General features: G+C 41.8%; 1 protein-coding gene across 3 annotated transcripts in view; it reads left to right on the plus strand.

The window, feature by feature from the left end:
• LOC126262847 (leucine-rich PPR motif-containing protein, mitochondrial) overlaps positions 1 to 25,473 on the plus strand; it is a 165,590-nt gene that overhangs the window by 42,100 nt on the left and 98,017 nt on the right. For all 3 annotated transcript variants that reach the window (XM_049959713.1, XM_049959715.1, XM_049959714.1), the window contains exons 4-5: positions 6,726 to 6,987; positions 8,319 to 8,550. In XM_049959713.1, the coding sequence (XP_049815670.1) occupies positions 6,726 to 6,987; positions 8,319 to 8,550 (494 nt within the window). The remainder of the gene's footprint in view (positions 1 to 6,725; positions 6,988 to 8,318; positions 8,551 to 25,473) is intronic.

Genomic DNA, 25,473 nt, shown 5'->3' on the forward strand with positions numbered 1-25,473 from the left:
ATGTGTTGTGTGGGTGGTATCAGAATGCATTCTGGGTGGCATGCGAGTGGATGGGTGCAGCTGAGCTTAGAGAAAGGGGGTAGGATATATGTGCAATATATGTGAAACATGCATGTGCAGATGAAGCCATGGGTAAAAAGCTAGTGTATATGTAGTTGTTTGTATGACGAAAATGTAATCTCATGAAAATGTTTAAAATCCATTGAGAAATTTCACTCTCACAAGACTAGAAAGCAGAAAATAATTGTTTAAATATAAATGAATTTTGAGTACAACTTCTTTGTAAATTTGACTAAAAAGTATAAAATAATTTCTCCTATCCCTCACAAATTCCCAACCCCATATGGATAGTCCTGAAAATTTGTGCTTGTCAGTTTTTAATAACTATGAAAATACTTAATGATTTATAATGAAAAACTTGGTGTGCATTCAGCAGATAATAGTTATGAGGTGAGCTATTCATGCATCGTTATGTATTACATGCGCCACTTGTGTTTTGTTACAGATCTTATAAGTATTCTCATAGATATTAAAAATTCACAATCACACATTTTCAGGACTATCTTGAGCATGTAACCTGTGCATAACAGAATCAAGCTGCTCATTCACCTAGCCAAATGTCTCATTAACTAATATGTGTTGCACACAAATTATTTGTGAGATTCTAGCTGCAGTTTGACGTAGTGCTTGTTATAAGGATAATGAAGAAGGATTTACAACGATGCACAGTGCCCTGCAACTTAGCCGAGATGCACCACTCCCATGTAGTTCCCTGTGGGTACTAGCTGATTAGTGAAGTATACTCCTTCAAATGGAGTGTGTGTCCCCTCTTAAAGCATGATTCTTACTCATGTCATTACTTCTGGTTTTTTGTTGTGCTTGGGGTAGATATTAACAATGACCTGTTTATGAGTGAAAGAGCTGTTCTATCTGTAGTTTCCATTGTTTGATTTTGCCGAGTGGCTTTCTTCCATCCTAAAACCCTGTGATGTTTTCCTTTGTTTCTCCTCTCAGTGCTCATGCTTCCTCTTCTTTTTGTGTTTTATTCACCACCTTCCAAACTGCAAATACTTCCAACCCACAGTGTATGAATGATTGTCCGTGCACAACACAGACTTTGTGACACCGTGGATTGTTGATGCAGCATCTGATGCCCCAGATTCTTTCCTCCGATAGTTGCAATTATATTTACTTCTGTTGATCCCACTTCATCCCTCAACCTGACGTACTTTAGCTTTTCTTTCTACACCTGCCTATGCCACACAAACTTTTGATCCTTGACCTAGCTCATATCTTCTCCCTCTCTCTTGGCTTATCACAACATGCACACACTCCTATACCTCATCATTCCTTTTACATGCTTATTTTTGCATATCTGTACATGTTTCTGCATGTCTTTGTGTATTTTTTACACATTTTTGTGTGTCTTTTTGCTTATCCAGCTCTTCTCACAACCATCAACACCAGTTTTTCCCATTCCTGCATCCCATTTCCTTTACACCTTTCCTGCCACAATGGACCTTTTTCTCCATCTTTCTGCACCAGTTCAGAAAAGTATCCCTGTCCCTGGCTAAAACCCAGTCCCACCTCCTGTTTCCCAGATGCTGCCTAAAGCATGTAACTCCCCAAAGGCCGTAATTGTAAAGATTCCTTTTTCTGCATCCCACCCCTCCTTCCAGAGTGACCTACACCTTTTCAGATTCTGCCAATCCCTGGCCCTCACAAACCTGGTACTTCATGAACACTTCTCCATGCACATGCATCCCAGAACCACCTCCACTCTCCCCGGAAGAGACTACTACTCTTCAGTACCCTCTCCATACATCACATCTCTGAAATTGGATTCCTTGCTCTCCAGCATCTGGAGGAGCATTCCAGACACCACCTCAGTAAGTTATCCAACCTGCTGGCATCCTACTGCCACCTTGGGGCACCACTATCCAACCCGTATTGTACCCAGTGTTCCTCCTCATCCACTCTTCATAGCAGCTACACCCTGCCCATCTGGCCTTTTCAGCTTGCCACATCTCCAACTCCACCAAATCCAGAACCAAAACATTCCCGTGACACTGTTGTTAACCTTTCCATCAAAATCCTCAGCTCCACAGAAGTTTGTCCTATCCAAAGACCTCTAGTCTTACACCCAAATTTAACTATTCTGGACTTGTCAGAGGCGTACTCTCCTTCTTGTGGTCCCTACAATGGAAGTACTTCTTTGCTGCCTATCCCTCCAACCAAAACTGCCCTAATTCCAACATTCAACCCTGCCTCTTCCAGTTCATACTGTCATGCAACCACGTCCCCCCTTCCCCCCCCCCCCCCCCCCCCCCCGCCCAACCTAACCATTCAATGGTCACCTTCCAGGAATTCCTTACGTCCAACTTAATCTCACCATTTTTCCTCAGGTCCTTTCCTCGGAACACCAACCTTTCATTAGAAGAAGGAAAAGCCATACACAACCTCAAAACAAATCCTGACCTAATCATCCTACTTACAGACAAAGGTTCCACCACTGTTGTTATGAATCACAGTGACTACCTGGCAGAAGACCTCTGCCAGTTATCTGACTCCACCTATAAACTCTGCTGGAGTGATCCCATCCCAAAAGTCCAACACAACCTCCAGTCCCTGCTTAAAGCTTTAGGTCCATCTCAGAACATCTCCCCTTGAATCCATTTCTCTCGTCACCCCTATCACATCCCCACACCCACCTTCTGCATCCTTCCCAAAATCCACAAACCTGACAATCGTGGATGCCCCATTGTGGCTGGTTGTTGTGCTCCCACTGAAAGAATTTCAGCCCTCATTGACCAACACCTCCAACTAATCATGCCTAAGCCAGCCTCCCATGTCAAAGACACTAACCACTTCCTTCACCAACTCTCCACCATCCCACCCCATTATCTCCTGGATCTTAACTCATCACTGTTGATGTCACCTCCCTGTACACCAACATCTCTCGTGCCCATGGTCTTACCTCTATTGAACACTATCTTTCCCAAAGTCCTTCAGACTTCAGAACCACTACCTCATTCCTCATACACTTTACTAACTTTATCCTAATCCACAACTACGTCTCATTTGAAGGGAAGGTATATAAACAAATTCACTACACAGCCATGGGCACCCTCCTATGCCAACCTTTTTATGGGACATCTAGAGGAGACTTTTCTAGCCTCCCAAAACACCTAACCCCTAATGTGGTACAGGTTCATTAATGAGATCTTCCTAGATGTTGACCTCCTTCTCACTGATGGCTCTGTCTGCACATCTGTCCACATTAAATCCACCAACCACCAACAGTACAAGCATTTTGACAGCTGCCATCCCTTTCACACCAGCCTGGCTACCCAAGGACGGTGTATCTGTAGTGAGAAGAACTCCCTTGCTCAGTATGGTGAGAGTCTCACCAAAGCCTTCACAAACAGGCACTATTCCCAGACATGGTCCGGAAACAGATCTCCCATGCCATTTCCCCTCACACCCCAATCCTCCCATCTCCCCCAGGAACCAACCACAAGGGAGTGTACCCTTCATCACCCAGTCCCACCCTGGACTGGAACAATTGAACCAAATCCTTCACCAGGGCTTTGATTACCTATCATCATGCCCTGAAATGAGGGACATCCTACCCCTTCTAAAGTGGTGTTGCGTCATCCACCCAACCTCCACAGCATCCTAGTTCACCCCTATGCCACTCCCAATCCCAACCCCTTGCCACAAGAATCTTATCCCTATAGAATACCCAGGTGCAAAACTTGCCCAGTCCACCCACCCAACATCTTTTATTCCAGTCCTGTCACAGATTTATCCTACCCCATCAGGAACCAGGCTACCTGTGAAAGCAGCCGTGTCATTTACCAACTCAGCTGCAATCATTGCACAGATTTTTATATTGGAATGACTACCAATCAGCTGTCCATCAGGATGAACGGCCACCACCAAACTGTGGCCAAGAGCAAACTTCACTACCCTGTGGCACAAATGCAGCTGAATGTAACACACTTGATTTTAATGGCTGCCTCACTATCTGATCCACCTGAATCCTTCCCTCCACCACCAGCTTTTCTGAACTACACTGATGGGAGTTACCCATACAACACATTCTCTGCCCCCATAATTATCCTGGCCTCAACCATGGTAACATACTGTCCCCACACCCCCTCTGTCCTATCATCTCCTCCCCATTCTCATCTCCCACCCTATTTATTGGCAGCCCTCTGCAAATGCATCCACCTGTCTTTCCCTGTTCCTCTCCTTTTTTTTGCTCCTTTTTTCCCCAGCTGCCCCACAGCATTCTGACGCTGCACCTGATGGTGTTCTAGTCCCTGCACACTCCACCAGACAGTGTTCGTCTCTCACTCCCCACCCATACACTACTATCCCTTCCCCTCGCCCACTCCCTCCAGATTGCTACTTGCATTCCAAGTGATAGTTGCATTCTGGCCCGAGATGCTGGAGTTGGCAGTCATATTTGCATAAGGGGTGCTTACTTGTGTGTATGAGTAGTATGTCTCTCTCTTTTACTGATGAAGGCTGTGGTGCTTCATGTAAGTGTCTTTTAATTGTGCCTGTCAGCAACTTAATTGTCTTCGTACAGTGAGTAGCAATCTGTCTTTTCCTACATTATTGATATTCCTACCTGGAGTTTACATTATTTGTAAGAGCACAAATAATCGTTTGTGAAAAACTCAATGATTGCTGATAGTAAGGGGCTGCATAGTAATTGGAACAGTTCCATGTGCCTATTGTACTGTTGGAATGTCTCTACCTGCTATCTACCAAAAATCACAGGCAAGGGAACATGAAATACCACTTACTCTGTTAGGCAAAGTGCATGTATAGTGGAATAAATACCCAGCATCATGGTGTTAGTGCAATGTTAATGCCACAGCTCCGTGTATGTGTACCACAGAATGACATGCGCCTCATGTGCCGGTGCAGCTGCACAAAGTCTCTTGCGTTGTCTGACTTGAGGTTGGTGCCAGGCAGGGAATTTACCTGGGGTGGTACACCTGTCAAAGAATAACACAACTGGTCCAAGGCCAGCTCATTGAGACCAGAAACCTTGTGTTGAGCAGATGGGCAAAAGTGGGCTTGCTCTCAATATTCAGTAAGCATAGGGACTGCAAAAGCATGACAGTCCTTTTGGCTCTGAGAGTTTCCGACAAGACATATTAGAGAAGTTACCACAGCTATAACTGGCTTGTGGTGGTCAAGAATTCATAGTGACATTGCTCTCTGATCCTTCAGTGTCACCTCTCTTATAATTCTGACGCAGAATTTGCCAAGCATTAGACTGCTCACCCACTAATAGGGAATGTGAGACAGGCTAGTTTTATCCTACTGTTGACTGTGATGTTAGTGACTGCAAGTTTGAATATTTGATTCACTCGCTTGGCTGAGTGGCTGGTGGTGCAAACCTACCATTTGTGGGGTTAAGTCTGAATACTTCAAAGTCCGAATCCCTTCAAGCACATGCTATCGATATCACTAGGGAGTCCTGAAGAATAAAAGGCTCTAAAATATATGACTTTATTAGGAGCTGTGTGTATATTTCAATGTCGAGACTTGTAATTGTCTATAGACAGCAACCAAGTGAGATATTGCGTACAGCAGAGCAGTTGTCATACTGTATTGGTTGGGGAAGCAAGAACAGTTAACTTCCTGTGCCACCTATCACTATTTAAGTTTTTTGTAATCATCCAGACTCACTATGAATGAAAACTGTTTCAGAAAGTGGTGACCGAGCAAGGTGTTGCTGCATAATATACTGGGCTCTCATTCAATAGGTGTGGAATTCAAATTCCCTTCAGCTAACAAGATTTACGTTTTCCATCATTTCCGTAAATTGATAAAGGATGATACTGTGGTGTTTTTACTGAAAAGTTTGCTGGTTGCCTCTGCATCCAGTTTTTGTCTCTAATGACCTAATCATTGATGGTATGTTAAACCTTTATTTTCTGTACTGTATTATGGAAAACAATGGCTGGCAACTTTCCCATTCTGTGTGTAACTGAGCCCTTGATGTACATTTCTGTAGGCTTCTTGCTGTTCAAATCATTTCTGTATCATTAAAATTTATCTCATTAACTTGTTTTACAGTAGTCCATTGTCTTTCTGTTTGATGCATTTCTTGGTTAATATGTTAACAAACTTGACTACCTTCTGGTAATGCCCCCAGAGGTTCTACAAAATGCATATAGAAATGAACTACATAAACACTATTGTTACAAAGTTGGAACTTAACCCTTAGAAAGGTATAAAGCATACAATCAGAATCTGAACATTAACCCTTTCTTGCCACCAGCAGACGCAGTAAACTGTAAATTTAATAACTAACAATCAGCCTTCCTTGCCTTGAGTTGGAAGTTGATCCTTTGTGAAACAAAGGCAAAAGAGAAGAGAGTAAGTGTTAAGAATGGTTGGTAGGAATAACAAATAATATCTTGTGTGATTTTTTTCTTTTTTCTTCCAATTGTTCCATTTTCCCCTCACCATTCGTTCAATCTGGCGTACTGAAGTGGTAATCATTAGGCCTAAAAGCATCTGATCATTGGGTTAACATTGTTTTGAGCTGCTGTTGAACCTGCTACCTGTTAAATTTAGTGTTAGTGTATTTTATATATTTTTTCTATTTATAATGTGCACATGTTTTTGGTATCCCAGGTGCTGATCATTTAAGACTGTATTACGAGTATTACAATAAATCAATTCTACTGCAGGTTGCCCACTTACTGTGGATCACTACAATGCACTTCTGTATAGCCATCTGGAAAACAGAAATCTGATATCCTTGCCAAACTTTCTTGAGTTAATGGGAAATGTGGTGCCAACTGAGACTACGTATCTCTTGTTATTGGAACTCATGTGTGAAGGTGGTAATATAGATGCTGCTGCTGAAGTAATACAGCAAATGAAAAGGGAAAATTTGCCTGCAAATGAACGTATGTTCAATGCGCTTTTGAAATGCAATGCCAAACTAAGGTATGAATATAGAATATAGAATGAAATGTGTAAGTTTCACCCATATTTAACAATACAGAATGACAGCTTTTGTCACCAGACTGCCAAAAGGGTAGGTACATGGAAAAGAAGTCAGAAATAGATATTAAAACTCAGTCTTCTGAAACTACAGAAGAAAAAGATGTATAATATTATTGAAAGATACTGACAAGGTTTCATATTGTTAGTTTTGAGTTTGCCTTCGCATAACCTTTGTAACTGGTTACATATCTGTCATGTAGAGATCATAAAGATGAGCTGCTTTACAGCAAAGCAAAAGTACAGAACCAAAGACTGGTGATTACTTTTTAAACAAAAATTAAAACTTCTTGTATCACTTGTCCATTTACTTTCATTTTCATCTGGTCTGTAAATTTCTCATTTTCAAGTATATATTAATTTTCCTTACACTTTCAGAACTTCAGAAAAAGATTTCTGTTTGGTTTTATCTGTCTCCTTAGCTTAGTGGTCAGTGTGGCTGACGGCCACGCAGAAGTCCAAGGTTCCATTCCGGGACAGGTCAGAGATTTTTTCCACTTTAAGGACTGGGTATTGTACTACCCTCATCATCATTGATTTGCAAGTCAACAAAATGACATTAAATAAAAAAGGACTTCTTTTTTGTGAGACTCGTAAGAGAGAAAGGGGAGTGTGTTGTACTGTATGACTAATACATGCAACTTTTATAGCCAATGATATAGCTTTTTTTAAAGACTTTTTTGTTCACATGTTAACATGATTATACTCTTGTAACAAAATAATAAATACCATGTAAGAAGCATATAGGGTTGTGTAAGAAACATGTACCTGTTTCAATACCTCATTGATTTCAGTTTGATAATATTAACCATACAGGAAAACATCACGTATTTGCATATTATCCCTCATTAAAAACCTTGTGTTGTATCTTAAAGCATTTAATAAATACATAAAATGCTCAGGTTTCATGGGGCACCCTATATGTAAAAGTGCAAACTGCTGTCATTTCAACCCTTTATACATTGAAAGAAAACAGCTTTTGCTTTCTTAAGTAGAGTACCTAATTTTTAGGAAAGTGGTGTCTTTCTCAGATGTTAAGAAAGAAAAAACACAGGAAAGGAACACTCCATTGTTAGATCTTCATTCTGTAACTTGCATTATGTAGCTAGGTATTTCTTCTGTTCCAGTAACATGGGTTTCTGTTTAGTAGAAAATAGGATTTGTGTGTGTTACTATCAACCTTTTTCTGTTATACCCTGTTTCAGAACTATTTCCCCCATTAAATGGCTCTTGATTAGTTACCATTGATATTGCTATTTCTTAAATATTTGCAGAGACCATGAAGGTTGTCAAAAAGTCCTTGAAACTATGCGAGCTGCTCATATATTGCCCAGTGTGGATAGCTTTGCATCATTACTTGAAGGTTTTGGTGAAGCAGGGGATATAAATGGTTTCAAAACAACTTACACAGATGCCATGGCTTCATCAGTAGCTTTTAGTGAAAAGCACATTTTAAATATTCTAAGGAAAACTGCCTTTTCAACAAATTACCCAACTTTCAGCAAGGTTAGTGACCAAATTGTCCACATAAGCTGCACATGTGTGTTCATTTAATTGTTTATTCTAATTACTGATGTAACTTTTCTTAAGATTTTATTTTCCTTGTGGCAGAATTTGAATACTTCTTTTTTTCTCTTTAAGACTAGCCAAGTGTTACTAACATATCTTCACACAAACGATCAACAACAAAATTCAAAGTTATTTGTGAGGATACAAAATGTATGTTCACTTGCATTAATAAATAGTCTGAAGATGCACAGTGGTTTTGGTCACAGTGCAGGAGTAGAGTACTTTACACAAAATAATAATTTTTGAAGAAGAAACTATATTTATAATACTTCAAACTTACTCTCTTAACAACACAGCAGTCTTAAGGCAATTGATGCAAAATATTTCAACATACACAAAATAGTTCCAGAGCACAGGCAAGTGGGTAGTGTGTGTGAGCTGGTATGCAGACATATATGTGCCAAATGCGTGTACACACACACACACACACACACACACACACACACACACACACACACACACAAAATAATTCATTTGAAAGTTAGAAACTTGCCAATAGGAAATCATAAGTAAAGTATGAAGTAAAAGTAACCACTCACCTTACAGTTGAGACAGTGAGCGTACAATGCTTTCAGGGGCCTGTTCTTGGAGCTAACAGACTAAGAAAGACAAGTACCATTGTAGACCTGTGTGTGTGTGTGTGTGTGTGTGTGTGTGTGTGTGTGTGTGTATGTTACTATTATTAATTTGTTATTATTATTATTATTATTATTATTAATTTAAGTGTTTTAATTATCACTTCAGAAAATGAAGTTATATTACATTTTTTTTTTTTTATTCTAAGCACGTATATGTCTGCAATCCTGGTACACACCGAATTCCCTGTGCCTAAGTGCCACTACACTTCCCCCCCTCCCCCTCCCCTCCCTCTCCTCCTCGCCTTCCCCCTCCTCCTCCTCCTCCTCCTCCTCCCCCTTCCCCCCTCCCCCTCCTCCCGAGAGCCTACGACTGTTTGCGGGCACGTGTGTGGTGAGCATGGGTACCTGAGCAATTGCAGTACTCCTTTGCTATAATGTGGTTCCCATGTCCTATATTGTATTCCCACACTCACCCTATCTTTTCCTGCTATCCTGATGACAGCCTAGCTTTCACTCATGTCTTATGTTGGCTTTTTTCTTCAGACTCCTTAGTTACTTCATACCTTTTTTAACTACTTTCAGTCCTTACAGAAGATTGATTTCTATTCTTTTCCAAATCTCGCCAAAGCACAAATTGTACAGGGTAGTGCACCTAATGCTGTATGCGGGTAGGGCCCAGGTGTGACCATTCTGACACAGAATTCTGGGGAAACTACATGCCATATTCAAAACCTAAAATCGTGACCAGACCATTGTATGAGCATCGCCTTGTAGCTGCACAGCTGTAGCCACCTGGCAATATAGGGATCATATTGCTGACGTCTGCACTGTAAACTTCTTACACAGGCCAAAGAGTAGGTAACCGTCTCCAGAGGGACTAAGGGCAGCACCCACCACTGTTGCCATGGTGGGGTGGCAACCGTGGAGAGAGCTCACAGCCGGAGTAGATGAAACCAAGGTGAACAATCTGCAATGAAGCAACTCACACTTACTCAAGACAGTTATCACAAGATCCTGGCAGTCTCTTCAGAACAGAAATCTTACTATGCTGCTCACCAGTACAACTTGAAAGCGTTCCCACACTTGGCCATACCATGATAGGGAGGATGACAACTCCAGTGTGGAGAACCCTCTCACCGCAATACCTAGTCTGTACTAGAACAGATGACAAGGCCTTTCTAATGACCAAAGTTTAATTTTTCACAGAACACATTGAAGACAAGTTTGGAGGGATGGCTTCATTGCGAAAGACACAAAATAGCTCCCTGCTGATCAAGACGGTGGACTCTGCTTAGTTTCGAGCCTAACTTACCTTTACTTCTTCTATCCCCATTAAAATTCAACAAGATACAGGAATTACCTTTTGCCAAGACTTGACTTTACTATTTGTTGAAGAACTAAGTGCCAACTTTGGACATCGAGGGATGTAGTTCATCATCTGTACACAGAAATGACCAAAGAGTAATACAGGAGCATTTGTTCTTATGTTCATAATGACCACACTCCCAGAAAAGGTGATGATCATGATTTACCACTGTGGTGCTGTATAGCCCTATGTGTCATCACCTATGCAGTGCTTCAAATTCCCCATTTCGGTCATACCATGTATACCTGAATAAAACAACCATGAATATAAGACAAACCCTCCCTTTTCTAAGGAACTCCTTGATAAAATTTTATTTTCAACATATTATGACTAATAAAAATTACAAACTATTCTGGTCTTTTCATTGCCAGAACTTTTTATGGGAACACTTTCAATGCTCTTCACATCAAATGTAATATTTGATGGCATATCAAAATAAACATTCTGAGCTAGCCATGATCTGCATTGTAATGTAGGCTCCACACTCATTATCATCCTCATGCACTAACTAGTACTTGCTTTGAATTGCATTATGCACCTTCATTTGGATAATTTCTTGAGTAGTCAAGAAGCCTTGATTGTGTTCGTATTGCTTGTAAACAAGACACTACTGTTTGAATTTGTGAAACCTTCTCTGCTTTGGTCCCCTGAAAGTTTGGATTTTAGGGCTCGCATTCTGTAATTTATTCATCACCTGACACCATGTACGAACATTCACTTCTGTGGCACCCATTTTTCTTCCTGCTGCACAGTCGTTTGTGTTCTCTACCTCATGAATCACCATTAACTTAAAATTAGGATAATGTTGTCTGTATGAACCAGTTGGAAACTGCGAACTTGTAGATACATTCCCCCCCCTCTCCCCTTAGTCACACCTATGATTTGCATCCACTATCAACTGCTCAGTTTATTGTTATTACAGCAGTGATGATATAAGCAAAGTGAATGACAACAATATCTTACCCTCTTAGCTGTCTGCTGCTGTATCCAGAGAAATGGTGCAACTTCAGATTAATTCTGTAACCAGCTTTGAAAATCAACAGTGCTGTAGAGCAGTGGCAGCTTTTGTACCATTTCTGAAGCTCATGTTTCATTTTTTGTGCCATGTTTCAAATGTTCTGAGTAATCATATTTTTGTTAGGATTAGTTTGTCTACAGGGCGAAAGTCTTAAATTGGGGCACTCCTAGTCTTGAGAGTGTGTGTCGAATGGGCGCAGGTTGGCAAGGCATCATTTGGGTGATAGTTTCACCTAGGGGATTTCACATCTCTATATTGGTTCTTCAAAATAAATCTGCATTTGAATCTCAATTGCCAAAACTTCACCTGTAAATGTAGGACAGTCTCTCCATTCATCTATTACACAACAAAAAAACATTCTCAGCGGCAATAGGTAAATCACAATCCATTTGTAGCAATTGTGGCATTTCTCAACTTGGCAGAACTCCTTGTGTCTATTCTATAGCTTGGGTCAGCTTGCTGGACCGACTACTAACAGATGGTGTAAAATTGCTCTTTTTATCTTACAGCCATGACGATACTTTACCCAATATTTTAGAAAATATGACAAAACCGTACAGTCACTGTTGTGCAGAATATGGTATCATTACACTTCCCATCTGGACCAATTGATGATCTTTTTGAGATTTAATGCTGATATCGGTGATGCCACAGATGTAACAATCCCATTCTTCAGTGACCCTTGTCACAAACAACCACTTCCATGGTGGACTTAGGAAACTGCAATGAAAATCAGAGTCCACTGGTGAGCTCTTCAGTGATTCAAATAATACTCCTTGATGGTAATTCTCATAATTTTAGATAGCTATGTACAAGGAACCATTTTTTAAATTAAAATCACTAGAAAGACTGCTGGAAATGATACTACTTCTCCCTCTCACTGCACACTCCCAAGCAATGCGTACTCCCGTCTGACTCAGAAATGACTTCCATCACAGAAAGGATTATCTTCCCTTGAGAGCTACTGACCAGCTTTACTTGTGTGCTGCATAAATTACTCAAGAGGATGGTGGTCTTGTCAGTTGTTCTGTGACTTCAGTGCACTTCTCAGTTCTCTTGACAACACCACATACTGTTTTTCTGAAGTCACGTGGGCACTATTTTAATAGGGCAGCACTATCCATAATCTGAACAATCAGTTTGTCTATTATGTTTACTTTTTCTTTGTAGACTTTGTCTTTCAATCATCCCCACAGGAAAAAGTGTAAAGGGGTAGGACCCAGGAACCTCTGTGGCCAAGGAATGTGACCACTTCTTCCAATCAATCTTCTGGGACATCTGGTGGGTCATGTCATGCTGGAAGGAAATACCTATCCTTGTAACAAAAGGAATCTGTTCCAATAATTCTGGAACATTGTTTTCAAGAAAGTCTAGATAATGAGGCCCTGTAAGATGATGCGGAAACACAACAGGCTACTCAACTTATTGTGTACCATACCACATCATAAAAATTATAAAGAAGTTCTAGCAGACTAAGGAGTAAAGAAGACACCTCACAGGCCATATACATTTACAAGAAAGGTAGTAGAAGTGATCCAGATAACTTGACATTGATTTGTTGTGGAATCTTAGAACATTTTTTGAGCTCAAACATAATGAGATCTCTTGAACAGAATGATCTCCTCCATTGCAACCAGCATGGATTCTGAAAATGTTGATCATGTGAAAACTAACTCACACTTTTTTCACATGAAATAATGAAATATTCAGTACATCTTTGTTTCCAAAAAGCATTTGAATATGCACCACATCTACGCTTATTATCAAAAGTACAATATAATGGTATCAATCACAATTTGTGACTGGATTGAGGGCTTTTTGGTAGGGAGGATGCAACAAACAATTCTGGATGCAGAGTCATCAACACATGTAGAAGTAACTTCAGGTGTGCCCCAGGGCAGTGTGTTGCGACTCTTGCTATTCATGTTGTATGTTAATGACTTTGCATACAATATTAATAGTAACCTCAAACCTCTTGCAGACGATGTATTTGTCTATAACAAAATACTTCCTAAATGAAGCTTCATAAATGTTCAGTCGGCTCTTGATAATATTTTGAAGTGCTGCAAAGATTGGCAACATGCTTTAAATGTTCAGAAATGTAAAATTGTGCACTTAAAAATAAGGGGGGGGGGGCAGTATTCTGTGGCTGTAATATCAGTGAGTCACAGTTGGAATAAATAACTCGTTCAAATACCTGACTGTAACATCTTGAAGGGATGTGAAATGGAACTATCTCATAGACACAGATTTTGATAAAGCTAGTGGCAGACTTCGTTTTATTGGTAGAAAACTGGGGAAGTGTAATTGGTCTACAAAGGAGACAGCTTACAAATCACTCTTGTGACCCATCGTGGAATATTGCTCATGTGTGTGGGACTGTACTATAATGGGACTAAAAAGAGAGATAAAATGTATGCAGAGAAGATCAGTACAAATAGTCGTAGGTTTGTGTGATCCATGGGACAGTGTTACAGGGATACTGAAGAAACTGAAGTGGCACACTCTTGAAGATAGACACAAACTATCCCAAGAAAGCCCACTTACAAAGTCTTCAAAACTGGCTATAAATGATGGCTCTAAGAATATACTAAAACCCCCCTACATTCTGCTCCTGTAGGATCATGAGGACTAGCTTAGATTAATTACAGCACAAACAGAGGCATTTAAACCATCATTCTTCCTGTGCTCCATACATGAACGGAACAAGGAAAAAACCCTAAAAAATGGTACCATTGGATGTACCCTCTTTCATGCGCTTCAGTGGTTTGCAGAGTATAAATGTAGATGTAGATTCAAAATAGTACATTCACAGTGAAGTGTTCTTGAAACTCGTGTGTCCACAAAGGCTTGTGGGTGATTATCAGATCACTGATGAGAGTTACAAGTGTTAGGGCTACCATCATGACTTAAAGGGGGGGGGGGGGGCCTTACTCATTGAATTAGAATTAACCAGTGACAAAATTCCAGTCTACTGCCATCAGCTACTTCTCTTAAGTTGTCGGATCTGCTGCAAATGATAAGGACAGAGGTCATGCATATATAATACCTGCTATATTCTTGTATGTATAGTAATTCTTCATTTGCTTGTTGAAGGACTGTGTTCCACCAAATGAATAACATTTTCTAATTAAGTCATAATTTGTTCAATTACAAACTGAGAGGAAATTTGACTGCTGAGACCTGCACCAGCCTCACCTGGTTTAGTGAAAACACAAGAAAATGCTATAACATCTGCGACTCCCCAGTTAGGAACTCATCTACTACATTCTCTCCAAGCAGCATCATCATTTCTGTTGCAAATCCCTTACACAAATGCCATATTGTCATACCTAGCATTCGTAAATATTGTAGAAGTGGCCAACAAATCACAGTCACAATTGAAAAATTCATTTATGTAAACTCGACCACAACTTCACAAGTTGAACATCGAAACAAAAACGACAGTTGATAAATAAACCTATAGCAACTAGAGTACCAAAATGCAAAATGAAAAACTTTTCTCTGGAACCATTAGAAATTGGACACATACCATATGGAATATTTTATTCAGATTAATCTATACTACCATAACCTAAAATATTTACTATTTCTCCTAATCATTTCATTATTCATATTCATTAATGGCCTTTGTCATTTCTAATATTTCTCTTTTCTAAAAAAATACTTAAAAGCATGACTATAACAATGGGACAAAACACGCTACTAGAAAGACATCAAGAGATTAACATTAGTACAGGAAGGAGAAAAGTACATGAACACATATTTATTCAAAGTCTGCTTGAGTATATTATTTCCTTGCAAATATTATGTTGGAGTTTAAGACTGAAGTAAAGAATGTTTTGCTGGGCAGCTCCATCTCCGTTGTGGAACATCTTCACTGAAATACTTAATATTAATGTTTTAAGTTATTATATAATTAGGATTCACACAAGGCTGCTATAATTGTTCATAATGTTAAATCATTTCATTATGTTTCACATACATAAAATGTACATCTCTGACTTCTTTTCTCATCCCACAGACCCCTCTTGGCAGAATACATGGAATACAACAAATGTAATGTAAAAACATTCAGTGAATAAATTAATGAATTGCCTTATGTAGGTGTTGTAGTTGATGTTTACTGAACACATTTTGCTAACTGATGAGTATATTTTTCCTAAGATTTTAAAAACTGATGCACATTATCTTGGACAATTTTCTGATTCTGTTTATGGTGCAGACTGTTAAAATTTGGTACCAGTACAAAAAGATGTGCTTATAATTAAAATGAATTTTTTTGTCATAATGTGATAGTTACTACTAAGTGTTGTCAAGACATGTTGCAGTAGCTTGTGTTAATGTCGTCTAGTCCTCAAAGTTGAGACTTAAGCCATATACAGATACAAGATCCTTCATATGCATAGCAAACTTTTCATTAAGTTTAAGTCAGCATTAATATTAAAATCACCACAAATAACAACCTTTCTGCAGAATTTTTCCTCCCCTTAGTTCATTTAATAACATTCCAGTTTTACTCAGTATTTCATATATAAGGGGCGTTCCAAAAGAAATAAGCTGGAGGCATAATTACAAATACCAATACCTGTATGTTAGAAGTGTTGACCCTGGGTGTTGAGACACTTGTCCCACTGTGACACAAGGTGGTGAATGGCTGTCTCATAAAAGTCCCAGGGCTGCGATATTAACCAGTTCTGCACGGACAGTGGACATCATCATCCAAAGTGAATCGTTTGCCCCTCAGAGCCTTTTTAAGGGGACGAAAAATGGCGTAATCACAGGGATGGATGCCCGGACTGTATTGTAATGGGATGACCGGAGCAGGGGACATGGTCGGGGTTGTAGGGCCAGGCTGGGTAGAAAAAGGTGGCTGTTTTTGGCGATCGTCCTCTTTACTGTTGGTTCGTCCAATACATTTTCTGGTAGCTCAGCCCCATTGCTCGTGTCGTGGTGGAGACGAGCTGATGCACGCAGTCCGGGGAACGCAACGCAATGCCGCGCTCGGTCAGCGGCTGTGCAGGCGATAGGAGGTTAGCAGCACGAGGCGTGGCCCAGCTCGCAGACGCGGCAGCTCATGACGATGCCGGGAGTCGCCAATGCAGCAACGGGCGACGCCCCCCACTGACCGGTCCTCGGAGACAGCATCACTGATGACGACGATGTGACAGCAACTGAACGCCCAGTCGGTCGAACCGAATGCCAACGCCCACCTCTGATGCCCTTAAATAGTGCAGACCGCTGCTGCATCCGCCGGTTATGCGGTGGCATGTTTATTAGGAGGTTCTCGATGAGTTGGCTAATGCAACCGCACCACATGCGGCCCGCGCCTGCGTAATTCTGCTAATGCTGCGTTCTGGTGGTTGCCCCACACATACACACATACCAATACTTGTTGCAAAACTGTGTCACCTGCATAATGCGCTGGCCGGCCTTCGTCCGCCTTTTGCCGTGAGGCTGGCACATCGCGCACTGAAACACACTAAATCACAATTTCACACCGTATTTCCTAAAAATAACCCCTTGTCCTCTACTATTCCTCCCTCGTACGAAAAGAATTCGTCCCCGAATTCAACCAAAAAGACAAAACAAGTACATTTCACTTCACAAACACCTCAAAATGCGATTGATTAACTATTTACACTGTGTTCATTCACTTCTATCCTCAGTCTAATCTTAGTCCATAAACATTACTCACAAGGGAACCTCCCCATTGCATCCCCCTCAGATTTAGTTATAAGTTGGCACAGTGGATAGGCCTTGAAAAACTGAACACAGATCAATCGAGAAAACAGGAAGAAGTTCTGTGGAACTATGAAAAAATAAGCAAAATATACAAACTGAGTAGTCCATGTGCAAGATAGGCAACATTTAGGATAATGTGAGCCCAGGAGTGCCGTGGTCCCGTGGTTAGCGTGAGCAGCTGGAGAGCGAGAGGTCCTTGGTTCAAGTGTTCCCTCGAGTGAAAAATTTTATTTTCAAACAATTACCAGTGTTCAGGCACTCACACATAATCAACTTTGCTCTCCAAAATTCCAGGACATGTTCAGATTTGCTTGGACATATGCAGTATCTGACGGTCTACACACGGAAAAATTTGAAAACGTTAAAAACATATGTTTTGACAGAGCACAGAGAAAACTGTGCGACAGTGAAACAGTTACATTCATTTGTTGCACTTTATGTGACACACTCTCATGTTTTCATTACTTTTTTGGGAGCGATTATCACATCCACAAGAAAACCTAAATCGGGCAAGGTAGAAGAATCTTTTTACCCATTCGCCAAGTGTGCAAGTTAGGTGGGTCGACAACATATTCCGGTCATGTGACGCACATGCCGTCACTAGTGTCGTATAGAATATATAAGACGTGTTTTACTGGTTCAAATGTTTTCGGTTCCCATCGGAGAAGCACGTCCATTCGTCTACTAATCGCACGGTTTTGCTGTGCGGTCGCAAAACTCAGACACTAAACTTATTACAGTGAACAGAGACGTCAATGAACGAACGGACAGATCGTAGCTTTGCAAAAATAAAGTAAGTAAATTTTCCCTCGAGGGAAGACGTGAACCAAGGACCTCTCGCTCCGCAGTTACTCACGCTAACCACGGGACCACTGCGCACCTGCGCGTCTACTCTCCTCCATAGGGTCTATGTTGCCCATGGACTACTCAGTTTGTAAATTTTGCTTATTTTTTTCATAGTTCCACACAACTTCTTCCTGTTTTCTCGATTGATATGTGTTCAGTTTTTCAAGGCCTATCCACCATGCCAAATTATAACTAAATCTGAGGGGGGTACGATGGGGAGGTTCCCTTGTCAGTGTTCTGTTGCAGTGCCTCACAACTGTTCAGTGATTTTGTCTGGACCCTTAGGTTAAAGGTTGGAAGGCGCAGGATTTGGGCTACCTTCCTCTTGAGCCAATAGTACACTAATCCTACGACAGATGGCGGTGGTTGATGATCCAATAACTAGTAAGCATTGCTTATGCTCATTACGGTACTCATGCACTCATTGAAAAAGATGTTCCCTAGTTATACGTCCATCCTGAGCTGTTAGCATCCAGTCCAAAGAGGCGAGCAAAGTCGGGTCTAATGTGCTATTCAAAAGAGTGAGATTTTTTTTTTTTTGTGACGAATTGCACTGTTTGGTTGGGTACATAGATCAATGTGTGTGTTATGTTCATGATTGTAGCTCCAGTAATCATGGCTGGTAAACGGGAAGTTGGCCCTGAAATGTCACACTGTGTGCCGTTAATTAACAGTCCCTGCCCCTGCAATTCTATTCTTTGCGTACTCCCTTTCTTACCCTGCTCGTAACAAACGCAAATAACGACTTTGTTTTCCATTACTGAAAATACCCAGTGTGGACCCACTTGCTGAAAGAACTACACCGTGCCGTCTATAATTTCCTTAGGGCACTCCGCAACTGGTTCTTGAGAGCGGAATAGAGGATACTCACAAGATTTGGGAACAGTGTGTGACAATTTCGTGGGGCAGATGGTAATTAGACCTGTTCGACAATGCAGCAAGTATTGTGCAGTGAGGAATGCATGAGCTTTGTGCCACTAACAGTATTTCCCGTACGGTTAATTCTACGAATTTCTGCAAAATTTCCCCCTTCACTGGGTACGTATGCAAGGAACATTCAAATTTACAATCCTTACATGTTAGTGGTATTATGATATGAATTCTCAGCAGGGTACCCATCCACGTACTGGTAACAGTGGCCATTTTGTAGTACAGGGATAAGTGTTCATCTGTTAATGTCGTCAGTGGCTCCAGGGATGTGGGCAATTCCGATTGAACTTTCCGTAATCCTTCCCGAAGTTGTTCCGAAGGTAACAGTACTGGAGTTAGGTGCCCACGCATTGCGTGCAAAAACTGATTGTAGTAGCTGATATTCCCCCTATGTGTCACTAAACCTTGACTGATTAGCCACCATGGAATGAAGTTCATTAAATGTATCCTCTAATTTACGGGATTTCGTCTTCAACCGCCCAAATATTACAGTCCACCCTTAAGGTCCATTGATGTCCAGACATAATTATGTCCACTTGTCACGAGAACAAAACACCACTTGATATAGGATGTACCTTCAAGGCTTCAGCTAAGTTGCAACAGCAAAACAGAATAACTATGCTGAGAGATAGTGCACACATTCCCTCTTCCTTCTTCAGCGCAACCCATGTCATTGGAACTGCTGGTCTTACCCGAACGTCACGCCTTCTGAGAAACAAAAGAAAAACAACTCACACTAGCTCTTCCTTTTTACGTGTGGCCTAAGAGCATAATAGCATGTCTGATCGCTTCCACAATTAACTTGGTTCTCTTGTTTATCTACTCCTTTCTTATTCTTTTTCTTAGATTCATCTTTCTCTCCACTAGAAGTTACTGCAGACAATGAAGGAAGTTCCTCAAAATTCCCCTTGAAAGGCCTAATTTGGCTCACATGCGCAATAGTAGGGTGAGTTGGAAGCTGTAATTTTACATTCACCAGCGATGTCATCTCGATTACCTGGAAAGGACCTTGATAACGGGATACAAATTTTTTCGTTTTGCCTTTTGGCACATACGGATTAGTCATCATCACCCATTGTCCTAAATGATATTTGGGTAAAGCCACCTTTCTATTGTGAACTTTCTACTGTCTCTCTAACGCTTTAGTGTTCATTTTTTTCACCTGCCGCCAGATTGTTTTCAACTTTGTGGATAAATCCTTAACAGCCGAAATATCGGTTACTGGTGGGGTCTTGAGCAATTCAAACGGAGATGGCATCTTCCGACTGAACAGTATGCCTACTTCATATGGAGACAATCCTGTACTTTCATGCACTTTTGAGTTATACGCTGCATTTACAAATGCCAATAGGGTATCCCAATTGTTGTGTTGAGAATTTACATAATAACTTAGCTATTGTACGATGAACTCTCTCGGTCCGACCATTAGCTGCGGGTGTTACGCGCTCATTCTCAATTTATTTACATGCAACAACTTGCATAACTGTTTCATCAAATCGGACATAAAGTTTGACCCTTATCTGTAATTATAGTTTCAGGTGTTCCGAATTTCAATATCCATTTGATGTACTATGGCGTGAGCCACTGTTTCGGCTTGCTGGTCCGGAATAGCTGTCATAGACACATAGCGCGAAAAATGATCTATTATTGTTAAAACATAGCGATTACCCGCTGGTGTTTGCATAAATGGTCCTAAGATGTCTACGGCAAGTAATTGGAGAGGTCTATCTGCTTCCGGTAGTCGTTGCAACACAATTTTCTGATGACTCAATTCCGCCCGTTGAGCACATGGAATGCAGTTCTTTACGTACTGATCGACATCTTGCCTACGCGTTGACCACCAATAACTCTGTGCTACCCTCCTTTCCGTTGATCTTTGACCTGAATGACCAGAAAACATTGAATCATGTGCTTGCCTTAAAATTTCACTTCGCAATTTTTCTGGTACGACTATGCGTGGACCGTTCCTGGTTTTACGGTACAATATCCCGTCTTCCACAATGAACTGTCGCTGCGAGGTATATCGTTGATAATCTGTGTCGGCGGTTTGTGCCTCCACCCATTCGTTCTCATTTATTCCTGTGCATTCCATGGTGCATACTTTACGGCTCAGACCATCCGCGTTTCTGTGCGATTTACCCGGTCGATGAATCACTTCAAAATCGTACTCACTAAGACACAAAGCCCACTTAGTTAATCTACTCATTGGGTCTTTAAGCCCTAACAACCACTTAAGTGCTGCATGGTCAGTAATCACCTTGAAACGTCGTCCATACCAATAACACCTGAAATAGGTTATTCCGAAAATTAATGCCAATAACTCCTTCTTGGTTGTTGAGTAATTTTTTTCTGCATTGTTTAGCTGTCTGGAAGCATATGCTATTGGGTGTTCTTGCCCATCTATTTCCTGAGATGATACAATACCCAAAGCAAAATTGCTATAGTCACAAGATAATATAAACTGTCTACTAAAATCTGAAAAGCCAAAACCGGACTAGATATTAACAAATTTTTTAACTTTTGATAAGCCTCTTCACATTCTGCTGACCAGTGAAATTTTGCTCCCTTCTTCAACAACTGCGTGAGGGGCCTTGCAATTTGCCCAAATTTTGGAATATACCTCCTGTAAAAATTGGCGAGACCTAAATAAGTCTGCAACTCTTTTACTTTTGTAGGTGTCGGAAAATTCATTACCGCCTCTACAAGTTTTGGATCCGTGCGGACACCCTCCTTTCCTATAATATGACCTGAATATCGGACTTCTTCCAACAATGACATTTTTCCACATTCTTGCATGTCCTTTGAGAAAACAATTATGTCATCCAAATATATCATACACTGATTAGGTTTCAGCCTTCGTAACACGCTATCTAGTAACCGTTGGAAGGTTGCCGGAGCATTTTTGAGTCCGGAAGGCATTCACTGATACTGAAAATGACCTCTAGGTGTTGAAAAAGCTGTCTTCGGTCGGTCTTCCAGGGCGACCTCCAACTGGTTTTACCCGCTTTGAAGATCCTAGGTCATGAAGTACCGACACTGACCCAAATTTCCAGAGTTTCGGTGATATTAGGCATTGGGTATGCATCCGATACAGTTTTTTGATTCAGGAAATGATAATCACAACAAAAACGATATGCCTTGCCCCCATCAGGTGATTTTTTTACCCACTATTACGACAGGAGCGGACCAGGGACTACTACTGGTTTCTATTATCCCATCCCTAAGCTGTTGATTAATAAATTCTTCCATGACAGGCTGCAAACTTTTTGGAACACGACTTATACACCGGTGCTTCATTCCCAGTGTGGATGTAATGCTGAACTAACGGTGTGCCGGGCAGTGGACCATGAGCATTAAATAACTCTTTATATTCCATCAAAAGGTTCTCCATGACTTCTCTGTCTTGCCCTTCTAAATGTGCTACTTTACCCCTCAGTGCGGACCAGTTGACAGACTCTCCCGGCATTGTGTAATCTGCTGCGAAATCCTTATCCAGTCCATCTTCCCCTATTATCTCCAGATTCGCTATTACGGTACCCTGTGCTAACTGCACCTCTTTAAGGCCAAAATTATCAATAATGACAGGCACAACCTTTTTTCCTTCTATATAACCTCACGTAGGACACGCTACGGTGCATAAAAAACCCGGCATGCTAACTCCAACATCTGCCCAGATTATTTTCCCTGTACCCTTCGGTATAGTATCCCACGAGTTAACCATAAGGGACCTTGTACACAGTTTAGGTGGTCCACCCGACGTCTGGGCAGTTCCTTGTGACAGTAATGGTTTTTCGGACGCAGAACCTAGGCAAAATTGTATTCCATCCAGTTATGCTGTACGCCATTCCAGGTTAACTTTTGCATGATGCGCAACCAGGAAATCCAATTCGAGTGTGACATCATAGCTTCTGCCAACAACTGGAAGAACTTCTACCTTCACCTGGAAGTTCCTCATTTCCACTTGGAAGTTTAACACCGCTGATCCGAGTGACTTCACCTGTCCCCCACCCACGCCACTTAACGCCCAGCGTGGTGGTTTTAAATTCTACTTTACCGAGTACACTTCTACTCACCACGGTTACCTGAGACCTGGTATCCAATAAAAATTTGCACTGTCTGCCCCTCACCAAGCTGGTCAGAAAAAAGTCTGCCACTGATTCTGCACTAGCATTAATCCTTACCGGGGGTGTTGCACAGTGGACCACCACCCCCTGCCCCGTTTAACTGGGGGGGGGTGAGGCCCACCTTGCGGTTTACTATCATGTTTCTGCCAGGACCCATTGCAGTTACGCTCCATATGACCCCAATGTCTATGCATTTCCTGCACTGCACTTCCTTGCAATCATGTCTAATGTGTCCCATCCGACCACATCAGAAACATTTTATTTCTGCATTAAACACTGCTTTCCTGTCCCGCATCTTTGTTACTGTTTCAACTTCCTCTAACACCACAGCAATTTCGACTGCCTCATTGAGAGGGAATTCCATCCTAATCTTGCGGGAGGTTTCGGGTTGTATTCACAACAAAAATGAGTCTAGTGCCCTCTGCTCAGCTTCCTGCAGAATGGCTTCATTAACCCTATCGGAATCAGTTAGCTCATAGGTGTTAACATTAATTTTTCGAATTTGATCTACAAAAGCTTCTATTGATCCCCCATTCCTTTGATACATTCTATTCAATTGTTCCCGATAATATCTAGACGTATTTTTCCTCCGATACCTTTCCAGCAACCCTTTTTTGAATACTTCAAATGTCCGAGCATCCCTTAATTCTTCGTGGCATGTAACGTACACTCTGGCATCCCCAGTTACTTTCAACTTAGCCACATGCAAAAGTGTTTCTGCACCCCAATTTCCCAATATAGCGGCCGTGCTAAGGTTCTCAAAAAAAATCATAACATCCTCCCCAGCTTTTCCCGAGAAAGGGGTGACCAAAGATGCAGTGTTAGTGTCAAGAATTACTGCATTAACAGGAAACCGTACTTTGCTCGCTTCTTTAGACCGAGTAAGCTCTATCTCTAATTACGACACTCGCTCAAGTAGCTGTTGAATAACCACCTCAACTGACACAGACTGCTCCATCACTACCAGCTATCGAATCAAGACTTCAGTAAGCCCAGAAAGAAGAACAGGAAGGGAAAATGGACTATGCTACCGGTTCAGACAAACCACCAAACAAAAAATTGGCACTTACTTGTCATGTTGCCCGAGTTTCTGATCCATTGTTGCCCTTCTCAGGTGTTACTTTTCCTCGTCGATTACCAGCCACAATTTCCTCCAAATCCAGGGAAAAAACCACTACCAATTGTAACAGGAGTGTGTGATGCGCAGGTTGCCTGACTGACACCACTTGTAATGGGATCACCGGAGCGGGTGACGTGGTCGGGGTTGTAGGGCGAGGCTGGGTAGAAGAAGGTGGCAGTTTTTGGCGATTTTTCCTCTTTATTGTTGGTTCTTCCAATACATTTTCCGGTAGCTCAGCCCCACCGCTCGTGTAGTGGTGGGGACGAGCTGATGCACGCAGTCCGGGAAACGCGACGCCGTGCTCGTTCAGCGACTGCGCAGGCAATAGGTGGTTAGCAGCACGAGGTGCGGCCCAGCTCGCAGACGGGGCGGCTCGTGACGACACTGGGAGACACTGATGCAGCAGCGGCAACGCCCCCCTGCCGACCAGTCCTCGGAGACAGTGTCACTGATGACGATGATGTGACAGCGACCGGACGCCCAGTCGGTCGAATCGACTGCCGACGCCCACCTCTGATGCCCTTAAATAGTGCAGATGCTGGTTATGTGGTGGCTTGTTTATTGGAAGGTTCTCGATGAGTTGTCTAATGCAACCGCGCCACACGCGACCCACGCCTGCTTAATTCTGCTAATGCTGCGTTCTGATGGCTGCTGTGCATGTACACACATACCGATGCTCGTTGCAAAACTGTGTCACCTGCATAAGGTGCCGGCCAGCCTTCATCCGCTGTTTGCCGTAAGGCTGGCACATTGCGCACTGAAACACACAAAATCACGGTTTCACACCATATTTCCTAAAAATAACCCATTGTCCTCTACAGTATGGAGGGTGGCCGAGAACCTCCCATTTGAATTTCTGTAGGAGCGTGACGACTGTGTTGGCCGTATGAGGCTTTGAGTTGTCGTGGAGCAGAATGACCCCACAGGTGAGATTGCCTGGTTGTTTTGATTTGGTCGCTTGGCGAAGGGTGGTCAAGGTTTGCGAGTAATGCTGGGTATTCACTTTTGTCCTGTACTGCAGGAAGTGAATCAGAAGGGGGCCATCTTGGTCAAAGAAGAATGTCAGCATAGGGGCAAATGATTCACCTTGGATGACGATGTCCAGCTGTATGTGCAGAACTGGTTAACATTGC

This window comes from Schistocerca nitens, chromosome 6 (assembly GCF_023898315.1).
Source record: "Schistocerca nitens isolate TAMUIC-IGC-003100 chromosome 6, iqSchNite1.1, whole genome shotgun sequence".
Lineage (NCBI taxonomy): Eukaryota > Metazoa > Arthropoda > Insecta > Orthoptera > Acrididae > Schistocerca > Schistocerca nitens.